Source organism: Rhea americana, unplaced genomic scaffold (genome assembly GCF_003343005.1).
Source record: "Rhea americana isolate MKP2758 unplaced genomic scaffold, rheAme1 scaffold_142, whole genome shotgun sequence".
NCBI lineage: Eukaryota > Metazoa > Chordata > Aves > Rheiformes > Rheidae > Rhea > Rhea americana.
This window is the reverse complement of record NW_028185506.1, coordinates 849,015-865,192: the sequence shown is the minus strand read 5'-3', so window position 1 is coordinate 865,192 and position 16,178 is coordinate 849,015. Positions and strand designations below refer to the sequence as shown.

The following is a 16,178-nucleotide window of genomic DNA, read 5'->3' as shown; positions in this document are numbered from 1 at the left end:
AAGGGAAAGGGACAAGGGCAACTCATCTGAGAATAAGCAATAGGTATAATAAACTGTGATGTGTGAAAAATCTGCGGTCTGTGACAATGGAAGCATGTGTTGTAATCCACAGCTTTTGTTTACATCCCTGAGGCTGCCTTAGCCAAGCTGAGGCACTTTTTATTCAGATTTCAGTATTTTAATGTTTTTGGAAGTTTTATATTTTTTCCTTRTAGTCTAATCGTGACTCTTTCACAAGTGACTGAAGGGCTGAGAGAGATGCTTTTGCTAGACACTTAAACCTTTTCAGAGCTGGCCTGCGTGGCTCCTGGCAATACAGACACTAGACTAAGCRCAAAGTGACTGGTAACACTTGTGTTTAATAAGCTGCAACCTTCTTCTGATACTGCAAGCTCTTAGCACAAGAAAGGGCTTGGACCATAAGACCAGATTGCACCGAAACAGTATGAGGGAATGAAGATGGTAGCCTGCTTTTCCTCCTCACCTTGCCCTTTATGTTGTGAATTCTCTGACATGCAATCATAAATACTGTCTGGATGATATGCCAGGAAGGCATAACGAAGTACTGAAGCTACAAAAACAATGGTGAAATTAATGTCTGTGGATGCACCTAGTAAACACGTTGCTTGGTTGTTCTAATTTCAGGGACACATGCTATTTCTGAATGTAGAATAAAGGAATGATAAGAGCAGTTTGACTTAATGATTTTATCATATAATTGAAAAAGTGGAGAAATGTGTTGAATTGACTTCTGTGAACACAGAGACATCTCACAGCTGTTTCAGCTTTTACAAACACTTTAGTCTAATACAGATAATTATTCTAGACCTGTAGCTAGCACGTCTTTGAAAACACAGTGAATAAAAGCAAATAAAATGTTTGCATTTGTTATTTCCAGGGACTCATGTTGCAACAATGAAGAAATAACAATGTAATAACATCTGACCAAATTTTAAAAATATTATAAGGGGAAATGGAAGTGCAGCTGCAATAAAATTGTTTTCTTCTTGTTTGCAAATCATGTATTTTCACATAGGGCCCTGAGTGCACAAAGGGGCCTTAATGACCCTGATCAGCCTCTCTTGAGACCCTTATCCAAACTCTTGCCTATGGGCCCAGGAGCCTTATTTAATCTCAGGCTTAGGCCTTCAGTCTCTGCTTGAGCTGTGTCATAGATGTACCTGTCTCCAGCCTTCCTGGACTGACGTCAGATCTTTGCTGAAGTTAGCTTATCTCCTAGATGGATCCTCCATCCAAGTATGTTGTTGGTTGTCTCCAGTCTTGCCTTTTCCCTTGTCTCTTGGACAGTCTGGGCCCACATTGTAGTCTTGTCTCCAGTCCTCTTTCTGGCTGCATTTCCTTTGGCTCCTGACTGGAGTCCCTGGACAGATCCTGGACCTGGTTCATTGCTTGCCTTGTCTGGGGCTTTTGATGGACTATTACCAGCACCCTGCTTCACTTGCTCCAGTCAGACCCTTTGGTGAGGGCACTGCATGTGCTGACGTCAGCCTCAGCTCCTGGCTTGCCTTCTCTTAGGTATACTAAGAGAACATCAGCTATTATCAAGCATACTAAGTCCCATACCTGGCACTTTCAGTTCAGTAGAGATCAAGCTATGAGTTTTGTATTCCTGCATACTTTTCATTGTTGGAGCCCAGAACCTTGGCCCTACAGATTTTATGCCCCCTCAGAACACTCAGGTGCCTGGGGATCTCTGAATTACGCCTGCCCATATGAAGACTTGAAGATCTCTTCTGTCCATGCCAAACATCCACTGAAGTAGATTACAACCCCTTTCATGCACAAATTCACCCAAAGCAAAGACATGACTCTTACTGTAGATTGTATACCATTTATATGTGTACTCCACAGAATCAGAGAATGGTTGAGCATGGAAGGGACCTCTGGAGATCATCTGGTCCAACGCTCCTGCTCAAGCAGGGTCACCTAGAACACGTTGCACAGGATCTTGTCCAAGGCGGGTTTTGAGTATCTCTGGAGAAGGAGACTCTATAATCTCTCTGAGAAACCTCTTCCAGTGCTCTGTCACTCTCACAGGACAGTTCTTCATCATATTCAGGTGGAACTTCCTGTGTTTCAGTTTGTGCCTGTTGCCTCTTGTCCTGTCACATGGCACCACTGAAAAGAATCTGCCCCTCCCCCCCCGACTCTGTCAATTCAGGTATTTGTAGACATCGGTAAGATCCCCCCTCAGTCTCCTCTTCCCCAGGCTAAACAGGCCCAGCTCTAGCGGCCATTCCTCATAGGGCAGGTGCTCCAGCCCTCTGATCATCTTCATAGCCCTACGCTGGACTCTCTCCAGTAGCTCCATGTCTCTCTTGTACTGGGGAGCCCAGAACTGGATGCAGTAGTCGAGATGAGGCCTCAGCAGGGCTGAGCAGAGGGGCAGGATCACCTCCCTCAACCTGCTGGCAACATTCTTCCTAATGCACCCCAGGAGACCATTGGCTTTTCTGGCCACAAGGGCACATTGATGGCCCATAACCAGCTTGTTGTCACCAGCACTCCCAGGTCCCTCTCTGCAGAGCTGCTTTCCAGCAGGTCGGCCCCCAGCCTCTACTGGTGCATGGAATTATTTCTCCCAAGGTGCAGGACCCTGCACTAGCCCTTGTTGAATCTCAGGAGGTTCCTCTCTGCCCAGCTCTGCAGCCTGTCCGGGGCTCTCTGAATGGCTCCACAGCCCTCAGGTGCATCAGCCACTCCTCCCAGATTGGTATCATCAGCAAAGTTGCTGAGGAGGCACTCTGTCCCTTCATCCAGGTTACTGATGAATAAGTTGAACAGAATGGGACCCAGTACTGAGCCCTGGGGGATGCCACTAGCCCCAGGCCTCCAACTAGACTCCACAGCACTGATGACAACACTCAGAGCTCTGCCTTTCAGCCAGTTCTCCATCCACTTCACAGTTCACTCATCTAACCCACACTTCCTGAGCTTCTCTAGGAGGATGTTATGGGAGACAGTGTCAAAAGTCTTGCTGAAGTCAAGGTACACAATATCCACTACTCTCCCCTAATTTTCTTCTTACAGGAGTAGTGAGTGTAAAAATGTCTACCCCAAGTGCAGAGGTGAACTGCCAAATCTTAAAAAGGTGTATCTCCAAGAAAAAACCAACCTTGATTCTCCTCTGCAAATACAGGGCACTTTTTCACAGTCAAAGGAAATAGTTGGCTTGCTTAAGCTAACAAGGGCTTCTACAGAGGGTAGATGAACATAGTATAGCCTATATACTTTACTGTAGCCAAGAATACCAATCCTCCCCCAGGATGTTTGATTCTTGTTCATATGACTTATGAACTACAATTATGGAGCACAGTTATGACTATGTTCAACATGGAAACCAAACAATGAGACTGTTTTCTTTTCAGATGTGCTGAGTCAAAAATACTAGACTGACTAGCATCTGAGTCTTACCTACATGACAAGCTAGACAATTAAACTGGTGGCTGGGCCGGTTTATCCTTTGAATAAAACACCAAACAAATACTTTGGATGTGGAATCTAATACTCAAAAAGTTCAGAAAGTAGTTATGTTTCCAAACTATGAGCCTGTAGCCTTATAGTGTATCATCACTTTGTGAGACAAAACAACTAAAAAACCCTTGTATTTACAAAATGCTGTCTTAYAAAATTGTAAAATCTACTCTGTGCTTACAGACAGGGCTGCTTATGTATATTTTCATYTTACCTATATAATTCTGTTTCAGATAGGACCTCTTCACATGTCCCTTAAGTTAACTCTTTTTATGCTATGCTTTCCAAAGAGCTGGATTCTTATATCATTTTACAGAATCATAGAATATTTTATAGTGGAGGAAATCTCAAAGCACTTTTATAGTCAGTGGGAGATTCTAAGTTGCCAGGGTTTTACTAAAATTTTATGGGTGGGTGGGAACAAATGACATTAAAATCGAAGGTGCTATTCTAACARAAAAATGCATAGATTGGAATTAAAGTCCTAACAGCACAGAAAGAGAGATACAAGTTCTCTCAAAATATATAGCCTTTAGATAACCTTTATTGTGATATATACCGTTAAAGGCAGCTGCACATTTTCAGATATGTTGTCTCATACCTGTACCAATGTCAAATGCCCCAGTGCAGGCCTGTGATTAATGTCTAGCAACTTGTGATGAGTAACTAACAGACACACGTACACTGAGCTCTTGGAATAAAGTACCCTGAGTTTAACATACATGAGTTCAGCTGCGGAAGGAAAGGTTGCTGAGAAATACACCAACAAATTGACACCCCTTCATCACTGCATGTGAAAATTAGTTCTTCACTGYACCAAAAGCAAAGCAAATCAAGAGGTGTGTGAGCCTTGAAAATCAGAGCCCTGAGAAACTACATGCATAGCAAGATACCCTCCATATTTTAGCAATTTACCTCTGTTTAACCTGGAATAATCACAGTGAAATTAGAGAAGAGAGAGGGCTTCAGAGAAGTAACTTTCAGTTTAATTTTCAGACTCCTGCACAAATATAATTTTGGTATCAGGTGAGAATCAAGCTATGTATGCTTATGCTTAGCTTGGTTACGGACACACGAAGGTGTCAGGAAGGTGGTAGGTGTGTGAGAGCTTTTAAGGCTCAGAGATCCTCTGCGGAAACAGATACTAATCACTTGATGCAATCTGCTATGTTCCATAAGCCTAATACGATGGCTTTTCAGAAGGACTTTGATTCCTACAGATTAAAAAGTGAACATCATCTTCAGTGACGGTGACTTTCTCTCAAGTGAAAAAAACAACCCAACTTTCCCCTACAGTATGCAATATCAGTAGCGAAAGTTTCATTTGAAAAACTGTTGTTACTCTCATGTCAAAAAAAAATGGAAAGGAAAAAAAAGTTCAATGTAGCATGTGTGTGGGGCAGGGAGAGGTTTGGTTTGTTCATTCTCTGGATACAGAAGCAAAGGCAAAGCAAGGATCTGAGATGAACATGCTTTATCTTCTCAATGGGGAAAAGTGGATATATAACTTTAGGGTACGTAAAGCACACCTTCCTTATGCATTGTAAATAACTGCTGAACTCCTGTTTTCACGGCAGATGTTTCTCAAGCGATGCTGAACTTAACAAGAAAAACATAAAAATTACTGAACTGTTTTCTCTCAAATCAGTTTTAGTGTTTAAGTTTTTTCTACTTACAGAACATCTAGTATTTGAGCACTTTGGCCCCAATACTGTATTTAAACACTTTTTGCAGGGTTATACTGAAGTCCTTGCCTACATTTTAAATAGTCACTAAATCCTAAGCATACCATTGACTTTTTTTAAGAAAAAGGAACGGGCATTTAACTGTAGTAGTTCATTAAAACCCATTCTGAGTAAAGGGAGTTCACAGGCTTCATTCTTAGCATTATAGACTTTGGATGCTATAGAAGATGCTAATTACATCTCTAAAGAGTTGGGTTGTATTAACTCAAGTTATTATCTTCTGTGCTCATAGTTTCTCTAAAACCTCTTTTAAGCACCCAAATTTCCCAAATTTGCATTCTATCCATAGACGACTGATGGAAAAAAAATCCCTCAATCATAAGAGAGCATAAAAATTTTGTTATTCTCTAGTCAAAAAGAATGTTCAGGTAAAGCAGCTCAGTAAAAAAGGTTAAGATGCCATGTGTTACGTGAAGACTTCTTATTCCTTATATGTTTTGCTAAATTTGTAAAATGTACCTCTAGTATTCCGATAATGTAAATACTCCAATAAGTTTGCAAGTGTGAGCAATAGAAAATTTCACCAGTCTCTCCAAAGGTACTTCACTGTGTATTTCAGCATTTCCATGCAGGTAGTTCAGCATTTCATTTAAATAATAGTTTGGTTAAAAGTCTGACATGTTTTAAAGTTTTAAAAAGATTAAATAATTGGAAAGTGGAATTCCTTCTGTTTTGTGTCAAATGTCATGTTTCATTTCAACCTCAACATTATTTTTAAAGATCTTTTCATATTGAAAATCTGAAAAATGTTATTTTGTGTCAGTGTACTTTTTTTTTCTTTTTTTAAATAGTGTCTGAGCTAAAAAACGGACACTGGCATAATATTAGCACATGCACTGCTGAACTCAGAAGCTCTGTTAAGTTATTTATTAGGTACCTTCTCATGACTATTACACATTTCATATCCTTTAGAGTTAATTATTTTTAGAAGTCTGCAGGACAAGAAAATTACTAGTTACATATAAATTAACATAAGGTTATTAAGGTTATTCATACTGTAGAGTCCTGTTATTGTGCATGTAAAGACAAAAGCAGTAAGAGTAAAGTGTAGTACAGCAAAATCTGTGATCATATATAAAATAACATCTGAAAGACACAAGTTATTACAACATCCATACTGCATGGTCCTGTTGTGTTAAAGTCCTATTGCCACAGAAAATAACACAGAAAATTATGCATAACAATACAAATACAGTGACAAAACCAGACAGCAATTGAATTTGCACAAAACCAGACAGCAATTGAATTTGCACAAAACAGTAGTGAAGGCAAAAATAATTACCAAAAGGAAAAAAAAAAAAAAAAGGCAAATAACTTGTCAAAAATGGTGCCATTTCACGTTCTTGAACAAGAAAACACCTTCCCTTCCCTGAACCAACAGTGCCCTCTAGTGGCTACTCAAAAAATCTTACTTCTTTTAAAGCTCCATGTAGTTTGTAGTCCACTTTACAGCATTTCAGATGACAAGACCAATTATGCACACCTTAAGAGATGGGCAGAAGGGATTCGCAACAGTGAAGTACATCCTTAACTTCTGCTAAGTAGTATTCTTCCATTTGAATCAGCTAAGCAACACTGATTTCTGCCAGATGAGAAATTGTCCCATATTTCTTAACAAAATACATTCATAACTTCTACTGCTGGGGTGATCTATAGTGGTTATTGATTTTAAGAATCTCTGATAGAATAAACAAACTCCAGTGTTTTCAGATTTTATTCTGAGCAGAAAGGATTTTGGCCCCTTACACATGAGAATTTCTGATCCTTCCTTCTCTAGAACAGCATGAATATTCCAGCCCCTCTATGAAAATAAATTGTTTTGCTTCCTCTTGACAAACTTCCTTTTTTGTCTGCAGCTTACCTGCTGCATATGAGTGGACAGAATTCAGTGGAACTGTGCCCTAGTTCTGTTCAGGCTCATATCTGTTCAAAAGCACTGGATGTTGCTATTAAAAATGGTATGTGCAAGGAACAAAAAAACAGATTGTTCAGCCAGAAACTAACCATTTGTTTGCAAATCTCACACTCCAAGAAGCATAAGACATGAGGTAATCATGAAACATCCTCTGCTATTAATTCTCTTATTCTCTATTTATTATTTTGCCACTGGCACCAAGCCAAGCTAATTTAACAAGATTAATGCAAAAGAGTAACAAAACATATAAAGCAGCACACAGCTGCGCAGCAAGATGCACTCCATCAAACTGACAAAGTGAAATTCACAGTGATCCTGTCTAAAATAGCAGTGCTAATTCCTGGCTTATGCACTGAGAGACACAGGCAGACAACACACACCTGTACACAGAGCCTGGCTAAGGGAAAGACAATACAACTATCTTCAAGTACACATCAAAAAGGAAAATAAAGACCAACTGCTTAGGATCCCACAAGAAAGGAGTTAATGGAAGAAATACTGGTGACATGGAGAAAAGAAACAAAAAGCTGAGCAGTAGCTAGAAAAACTGGGCACGAAAGCTTATGAAGACCCTGAAACAATTCACATAAATGACATAGTGGAAAAATAGAGCTTTTCCATGGACGGAGAATTCTGGCTACCAGAAAAGATATTCACCTCTAGGCAGGAGCTGAGAAACATTCTCAGGTTCCAGAGTATAATGTAGATTACATATTGATCTCTAAGTGGCAGAGGTGGTGGCTTTCCCCACCTCTATCGTGCTAAGCTGGTACTCAAGCTACAGACCCACTTCCTGGTTAAAGAACATCCAGAGGCTGAGACTCCTTTTGATTCAAGATAGGCACAGTTTCCAGAGCCCTTTACTTTGATCCTGCAAGGGAGAACAAAAGATACTATTACTTTGACACTCAGAATCAAATTACTTAGTGGTGCAAAGGGAACCAAACAGATTGCATATTCTCCTTGTACAATGTCTAATTTACTACAGACATGGCATCACAGAGAGGAAGATGATAGCTTGCACTTTGGAGAGAACACTGCAAAGATTGTGTTTTCCTTATAGGGACTGGCCCCAAGGATACAAAAATGTAGAACTTGCAGTGTATCTGCATCTTGTTTAGCAGCTGCTTAATATGAAATGTGTCCTTGGAGCAGACTGGAATTCATCTCAAATAACCTGTGCTATCAAGACAGTCTCCCTCTTCAACTTCCATATCCTTTTGCACACCAAAAAAGTTCCAAAAAAAGTTATGAAAAATGCCTTTCTCGTTTCCCTCTTCCTCATAACTGAAATGACACTATGGTTAAATGGGTGGTGAAAAACAGGAAATGAATCTGAATTTCTACACTATAGGTATTGTTATGTAAGAGGTAAGAGCCTCCTTCACTTAACTGTGTTTTAAAAATTGTAGTAGTTTTCTGAAATGCCAATGGGACAAAGCCCAGTGTTAACTTAACTCTGGATACCAATTGAGCTTAGACACCAAGATGCTCACCCTTATAACGTCAGGAGGGGCAGTTTTAGACATGCAAAAAGACAGAGCTATAAGAATGTAGGGAACTTCAAAGATGAAAAGTAAAACATCTGTGGATGTATGTATCACCAACCCAAGAATAAGCAAAAGCGAGGAGGAGTGTAATTTTGAACTTAGATGCTTATGTTTTGCTTAGATTTCACATTAGATGCTTATGATCTTCACTGGATCACGTCCTCAAGACTTGCTGAGGAAGTGAATATAGTCAGGTGTCACTAGTGATGTCACAAACTTACGAAATGGAAAACATAAATATTCAAAGTTAATTTCAGACTTCTCAAATCTCAATTCATATTACTCTTATTAGCAATTCCACTGACTCCTGCTGACAGCTGCCCCAGTGAGAAGCAGCAGTCTTTCAGGAGACACGGAAGCATTCGCTGGGAGGAGCAAACCAACCCATGCTTGCCACCCGTGAGACAGAGCACAGGCCAGTTACTACAGAGTAGCTCATTGAATATAATYCACTTCACTTTTCCCTCCAGTAGATTTTTGGAAAAACATATCAAGAGAAGGATGAAGTCTCTCAATAACTTGTCTATAAATCTCATTTAATACGTTTCCAAAATATATTATATAAAAAGGAATTCATCTTATTGGATTCTTTTATTTCTGTCTTCCTTAAATTTGGTACCTTAGTGGTCTCTTGGTTTACCTTTCTCTTTGCTATACTCTCTGTTACCATGACTCGTCTTTCCATGTTACTTCTGAAAGTAGTGTTACGAATCTTCATCTTAACTTTCACTTAATTCACTTAATTCTCATCCATCACAGTTTTAACAAAGCCATGTGAAATCTCTGTTGTATTCCATACTCCTTCCAGTCATCCTTTCAACATCAYTACAGACATTTCTTTCAAATCACTGTTTATATCTGTATTAGTTTTCCTTTCTTATTCCTCTATAACCTAGTATCACTCCCATCATCAACTTACAGTTTATTATCTAATGCATTCCCATTAATCCAGAAGAATTCGTCATTTCTTTTATAAAGTCCAATCCATGGATCTTGCTTTGTTATCTTCACCATAAAATTCTGTATACAAGAAAAGAACATATGTATGTTCAGTTTTCAAAATATAACCTTTGATCAAGGGCTATTAAGCAAAAGAATGATCTTGTTTTCTCCCAGAAGCAACAATATCGAAGATTAAATGTAAAAGAATAGTGCAGCACCTGGATCTTGTGTAATCCACATAAATGAAAGAAAATCTACAACTTGATTAGAAATCAAAAGGACCCATTTTGAGCCAGAATTCCTGAAGTGATAGAAATTCCTACTATGAGAATGGAAGTTCACAACTGAAAATTAAGAATTTCTATGGAAATGCAAACGCATCATTTTATGTTCTCTCTGGGGGCTGACCTTCTGGAGAGCAGCTTTGCAGAGAAAGACCTGCTGGTGGATGACAAGCTGACCATGAGCCAGCAATGTGCCCTTGTGGCCAAGAAGGCCAATGGTATCCTGGGGTGTATTAGGAAGAATGTTGCCAGCAGGTCGAGGGAGGTGATCCTGACCCTCTACTCAGCCCTGCTGAGGCCTCATCTCGACTACTGTGTCCAGTTCTGGGCTCCCCAGTATGAGAGAGACGTGGAGCTACTGGAGAGAGTCCAGCATAGGGCTACAAAGATGATCAGAGGGCTGGAGCACCTGCCCTATGAGGAATGGCAGTGAGGGCTGGGCCTGGGGAAGAGAAGACTGAGGGGGGAATCTTATCAATGTGTRTAAGTAAGTACCTGAAGGGAAGGTGTGAAGGGACGGGAACAAACTCTTTTCAGTTGTCCCATGTGACAGGACAAGAGGCAATGGGCAGAAATTGAAGCACAAGAAGTTCCGTCTGAACGTGAGGGAGAATTTCTTCACTGTGAAAGTGGCGGAGCACTGGAACAGGTTGCCCAGAGAGGTTGTGGAGTCTCCTTCTCTGGAGATATTCAAGGCCTGCCTGGATGCAACCCTGTCTAACGTGCTCTAGGTGACCCTGCTGAGCAGGGCAGGGTGGACTAGATGATCTCCAGAGGTCCCTTTCAACCTTACTGATTCTATGATTCTATGAACACTTTAGCAGCCAATAGATTTCTCCATCACTGAAGTTTCTTCATCATACTGACTCTTTGTTATCAGGTAGCAAGGATATATGGAAGACATTCTAGTGACAGAGAAGTAAAGAAAGATCCTTGACACAGTGCGTGCAACAGAATTGTCATTTGTGCCTAATATGCCTACTACTATACTGCTGATTCTGCTGAAATCCACTGACCTAGGGACAAGCTGTTTAGAACATTGAAGCAAATGCTGTCAAGGCCTATAGCAGATATGGGAGAGTATATTCTCCTGTGTCTTTATGCTAGAKGCAGTCTTTCCAAGCATTGCAGTATTACAGAACGTTCAGGTGGTGATTATATTGGCTGTAATTAACAAACCTTGCTAAGGTTGAACAGTTTTTGTTTAATTGAAGATAAATCAGAAGCAACAGGTTTCCCCCTGACAGTGTTGAGTATTTCTGACTGTAACAAGCACAAAATTTACTTCAGGTTAAATTTTGTTAGAAATGTTAGAAAACACCCCAGGTGTTTTCCAAAATATTAACTGCTAAAGCTGATACTGGAGTTTGCAGGGAGAGCAGGGACACAGCCTTCTGTACTCAGTGACTTGTCAGAATCATCAGATTTCAAACTGTTCAGCTTATGAAGCTGAAAAAACACAAAGATTCATTGTGCAGCTCCCTACAAGTGAGATGGCATGAAACCATCATTCACTTTCGGTTCCCTTACCAGTTCCTGATGATTTTCAATCACAAGGAGGGAAGCATTGTGTAATGAGCAGAAGTTTTGACTGGAGTTCCAGTTGGCTTCACTCTCTGAGAGGTAGTAGCATTTCCTTTGGAAATAGAGCCAATCTGTTGGACAGAGTTCCAGGGAAGGACAGCCAGCAAAATCCTTCTCCGAAGAACTGTTTACTGCTAAAAGACACAAACACTCCACCTATTTCTTCTGACCAACACTGGAAAAAGCTTCTAGAGCTTTTTAGCTTGTTTTCTGATTGTATCATCTAATCTCCTCCAGTTCTAACCATGATGTTATTATTTCTGCTCAGTAGAATTATCCCAAACTAATTGCATATTCTGGCTCCTGCACCCTTATGATTGCTGACACATCTTCAAAGTGATGATCACAGACAGATAGATAGAACTAGATGAGAAGTTGATAAAAATGTCTCATCTTCTGTAAAATAAACATTTCTGACTGAAAACTATAGCTTCTTCAAATGTTACTTCCTTGTAGCTCATAAATAGCTATATTAATTGCATGTCATTTTCTGAAAAACTACCAGTTGTTCTTTGCAACCAATCTTCTATTTTAATTTGTTTTATTGAATTTGGACTGAGATGAACAGTAAGGTTATAAATTTGAATGTTGCAGTAGGACTRAACTGAGCACTCAGCTAACTCCACTGCAACTACCGAAGTGATTTCTCCAGCACTTAACCTCAGTTTTAAACAATATGTCAGATGGGACATCTATTTAACTTCAATATAAGTTTTATATAAACCCAATGAGGTTTGGTTTTTTAAAATCTACATGGACTTCTGACCACCTAGAATTTTAGTAATTACTAAGGCTAATTATAATTTCTTTTTAAATAAATTCACACACTTACCAAACTGAATACACAAAATCAAAACTGTAGCAACAAGCAAACCAGCAACACCTCGCCAGAACCAGATATTTGAAAACAGACCTGAAAAGAAGAAATGTCAGAATTTTCAAAAAGATAGCTGAAAAGGGGATAAGAGCCCAGGATCCATTAAGCTATTCCAAAAGAAGTCACTCTCCAAGGAAAGGAGGCTGGCAGCAGTGCTAGAATATGTGCCATTTACTTAGTTATCACAAAGCTGCTAAGAACTATCAGTTACTATGAATTCTAATTACATAATTTAGCGCTCATTCACAGCTAATAGTGAGGTAATTCCTTACCTCAAAAGTGATTCAGAAGGAAAGAAACTAATGTAGAACAAATGAGTGTGAGTAATAAGTCTGAAAAAGACCTGATGTCAGAGCATGGCACTGTTAGGAAAAGTGAGGCAATTCATTAACTCCAGAGCCCCAGACTTCCATTGAGGAATTCCTAGTCTCGCCCCACAGAGACACGTTTTCTAAATTCTTCTTTTTTTTCCCATCTCCCTTCCAGGATTGTGCATTAACCTGTGTTTGGTGGCAGGAAGGACTTGCCAATCTATCATTGCTGCTTGTTGTTTCAAACTTCAGAGGCAACCGGAAGGGATGAAGCACCCAAAGTTTCTGTGAAAGACCCTCGCACTCATGGTTACTATATGATCTGACAGCACAAGGGCGTCTTCAGAAAGCTTCCTTCCTTGCTCAGTGGAGTACACAGGTGTCACTATGCAGCCTGCAACTGAACTAACATGCGATGCTGCTCGGAGGACAGGGGCAGCGCCCAGGCTCAGGCACACTGCGGCCAGCAGGACACTGAAGCAGTGGGGATCGAGTGGCCTGTGCCAAGCCCTCTCTGCATGGCCTCCTTCCCCAAGGCTGAAGCCTCTGGACCCTCCAGGCCGGGCTGACACTGCCAGGGCAGGGGCACCACCGCCGCGACTCCCTGACCCTCTGGTGCCATTTCACCTCGCCAGCAACCGCGTCTCCCCAAAATGGTCTCTGGTGCAGGACGGGAAGGGAGCTCGGCTGCCGGGCGGCTGCCAAGCAGAAAGCGCCAAGCAGGGCCGGCGGCGTCTCCCCGAGCAGCCTGGCTGCGTTGGGATCACGCCCTAGCCCGCGGTCCCACAAGCCAACCCCTCTCAGCCCCTCCGGCAGTCCCCGCCCGGCTGCAGCCGAGGAAAGCGTTGTAGCCGCCGCCCCCCCGCCCCGCACCTTTACCCTGGGGAGTCCCCGTCCTCCGCCTAGGGGAGCCGTGGGGTGACACCCCACCGCCGCCGCCATCATCGCCTGCCCCTCTGCGACCCATAGGCGCTGAGCTCTCGCCCCGCCGGCAGGGGAGATCACGGGGCCGGAAATGCCGGAGGGGGCGGCGGCGGCCGGCTGATCTCCCCTCCGCTGCCCCGGGCGCGGCCGAGGGGGGCGCAGCGCCCCCAGCTTCCAGGCCGCGGGCGAGGGAGGTGCACCCACCTGCTGTCCGGTGCACTCTCGGCGCCGCGGGCACCCGCGGGCTTCAGCTCCCCAGAGCTCGTCTGTGTTGAGCTGAAGCTGGAGAGGCCACAGCGGAGCCAAGTGCCTTCAGGAGTCCTTGGTTCCTGCCTGGAGGAACAGGAAAAGAGATGAGTGTTGGGAGAACTGGATATCTTCAGCTCCCCTTTCCACACTGAGGGTAGACTTGGAGCGCTTTGTAGTGCTTGCACTGTTTAGGCCCACCATGAGTGGTTCACTTCTGCTCTTGAGTGTCGTCATCTTAGTCTACAGACTTCGTATCACTGCAGCATTGCAAGAAATCATACCACTCTATAATAGAAGAGGAAATGGGAAATAGTTTCAAGAAGAACTTGGCTTCCACTGGTTCTGTGATTTCTCTGAAATCAGCAAATTTCTGGATGAGGAACATTTGGGAGGGTGTTGGGGAGAGTCCTGCTGCCTTTAAATTAGGTTACTAGTTAAAACTTGATCCCTTCTAAAAATCAGGCCAGTGATGGGCCTCCCACAGAAAAGCATTAAGTCTGATTATTCTGAGGGGAACAAAGGTGTATGAGAAGTTGTAGCAATGCTTGAAAGACATGGCCATAGTTATCAGGAGGGTTGGTGTACAGTATAAATATTTCAGATGGTATATTATGCACAGTAATTGTTTTACTCACAACAGATATCATCTGTAAAACATGTTCAAATATCCAGAGGAGCATGGCTCTCTTCAAGTCAGCACCCAGGCTCTGTGCAAGCAAAAAAATCAGTGGCAGTTTATCCAAAACCTTAAATAGAAAGCCAGGAGAATGCAGAGTTACACTTTATGCCTTCATTGCAATCTCCAATTGTTTTGATTTGTCAGGGATGTGAGCAGTTTTGAGGGTAGTCAGCTACTGAAAATTATCTCCAGGTGTTTCTCGTTACATGTAGTAAAAAGCAGTATAAACTTCATATTTCCATAAATATAAATGGACTTTCAGTTGATTTTAGCCTTTGATTGCAGCAGCTGTTGGTCCAAGCAATGGAATGGGAGAGATGGACAGGCTAGCATGCCCAGGTTGGGGGCAGGTTTAGCTCAGTTGGTTAGAGCGTGGTGCTGCTAATGCCAAGGTCATGGGTTCAATCAGGGTTGGACTAGATCTCCAGAGGTCCCTTCCAACCTTACCATTCTGTGATTCTATGAGAGCACTCAGGAACAAATAGAAAGACGAAGAGTAAGAAAAATGCATGTGATCAAGGAAAGATGGCTTAAAACATGGCAGCTTTGGGGAAGTTAGGGAACTGAGAATTCCCAGAAGAGGGTGAATGGGAGAAAGGGCAGGTAATGGGTACAGAGAACATGACCTGTAGGTGCTTTAAGAGATTTTGGGAGACAGGAACTCAGAGGAGTACAAATGAGAGTAGAGTATGGAATTAGGACAGTAGGAAGGCACAATACCTGTTTTATGTAGTCAGAACAAGTTTTGCATCAAAGGAGTAGGGGAATGCTAATGCGCACAGTTACTCTTCTGTTTGCTCCTAAGAACAGGATATTCAACATTTATTCAGTGTTCTATTTCTGGCTATTTAGTAACAAAATTAGGCAAAAGTCTCATGAATTAAGCAAAACAACCAAAAAAACTAGAACAGAAATGCCTTGTAAACTATTCCATGCACCCTCCTCCAAAAAGCTAGTACAGTTACTTAGTCTCAGGAACAACCTGACTCTGAAGAACTACCTGACTCTCTTGCGATTTGATAAGGGTGTCAGACCTGCCTGTTACTAAGGTCATAAATGACTTACTTGCCTTATAATCACAGAGTATTCAGACACCCTTTTCACCCTTACCACTAATGCAGAAGGTAATTTTTGACATTTTCAGGCCATCTTCCAAAAAGTGAGAACCTATAACATCTTCAGTTGTGAATCATTTGATGCTCCAAAACCCTTATAGTTATAACCCCAGGTGCTTCTTGTACAAGTGCTCTGAGTTTATTAAGGCCTTTGACCTCTCACATTTTGGCTAAGACACTGTTCCTGATGAACAGTGTGTAGTCTGCTGCTGTTATTGAGGAAGTGTGATTTGGCAGGCTCACCCCATGTGAACTTGCTGCTTCAGTGAGAGAGGGTAGCTAGTGAACTAGGAATAGACTAGCTGAGAGTTTGCACAGAGTATTCAAGCTGATCTTAGAGAAGAAGGAGAATTCATGCTTATACCAGTGTGAATGCAACATGTAGACAGAGAGCAGCAGGGACACTTTTCCAACCCACTCTGAGCTGCGAGCATGTAGGATCACCTCTAACTCTCCTATCTTGTGCAGTAGCTCAAGCCATATGGCCCAGGTCTGTAGGTTTGCAAAT

General features: G+C 41.9%; 1 protein-coding gene across 3 annotated transcripts; it reads right to left on the bottom strand.

Moving 5' to 3' along the window:
• Positions 1 to 6,469: 6,469 nt before the first annotated feature.
• On the bottom strand, positions 6,470 to 13,704 carry LOC146599276 (C-type lectin domain family 2 member B-like). 3 transcript variants are annotated; one of them, XM_085298821.1, is made up of 5 exons: positions 13,577 to 13,704; positions 12,348 to 12,428; positions 11,462 to 11,649; positions 9,625 to 9,725; positions 6,470 to 8,026 (listed from the first exon to the last, which is right to left on the bottom strand). In XM_085298821.1, the coding sequence occupies exons 1-5, from the start codon at positions 13,668 to 13,670 to the stop codon at positions 7,909 to 7,911; spliced, it is 582 nt and encodes a 193-aa protein (XP_085154947.1). In that variant the 5' UTR covers positions 13,671 to 13,704; the 3' UTR covers positions 6,470 to 7,908. The 3 variants fall into 3 exon arrangements, with proteins under 3 accessions (XP_085154947.1, XP_085154948.1, XP_085154949.1); XM_085298822.1 differs by having other exon boundaries at positions 11,462 to 11,646; XM_085298823.1 differs by having other exon boundaries at positions 13,583 to 13,704.
• Between the last annotated feature and the right edge of the window lie 2,474 nt (positions 13,705 to 16,178).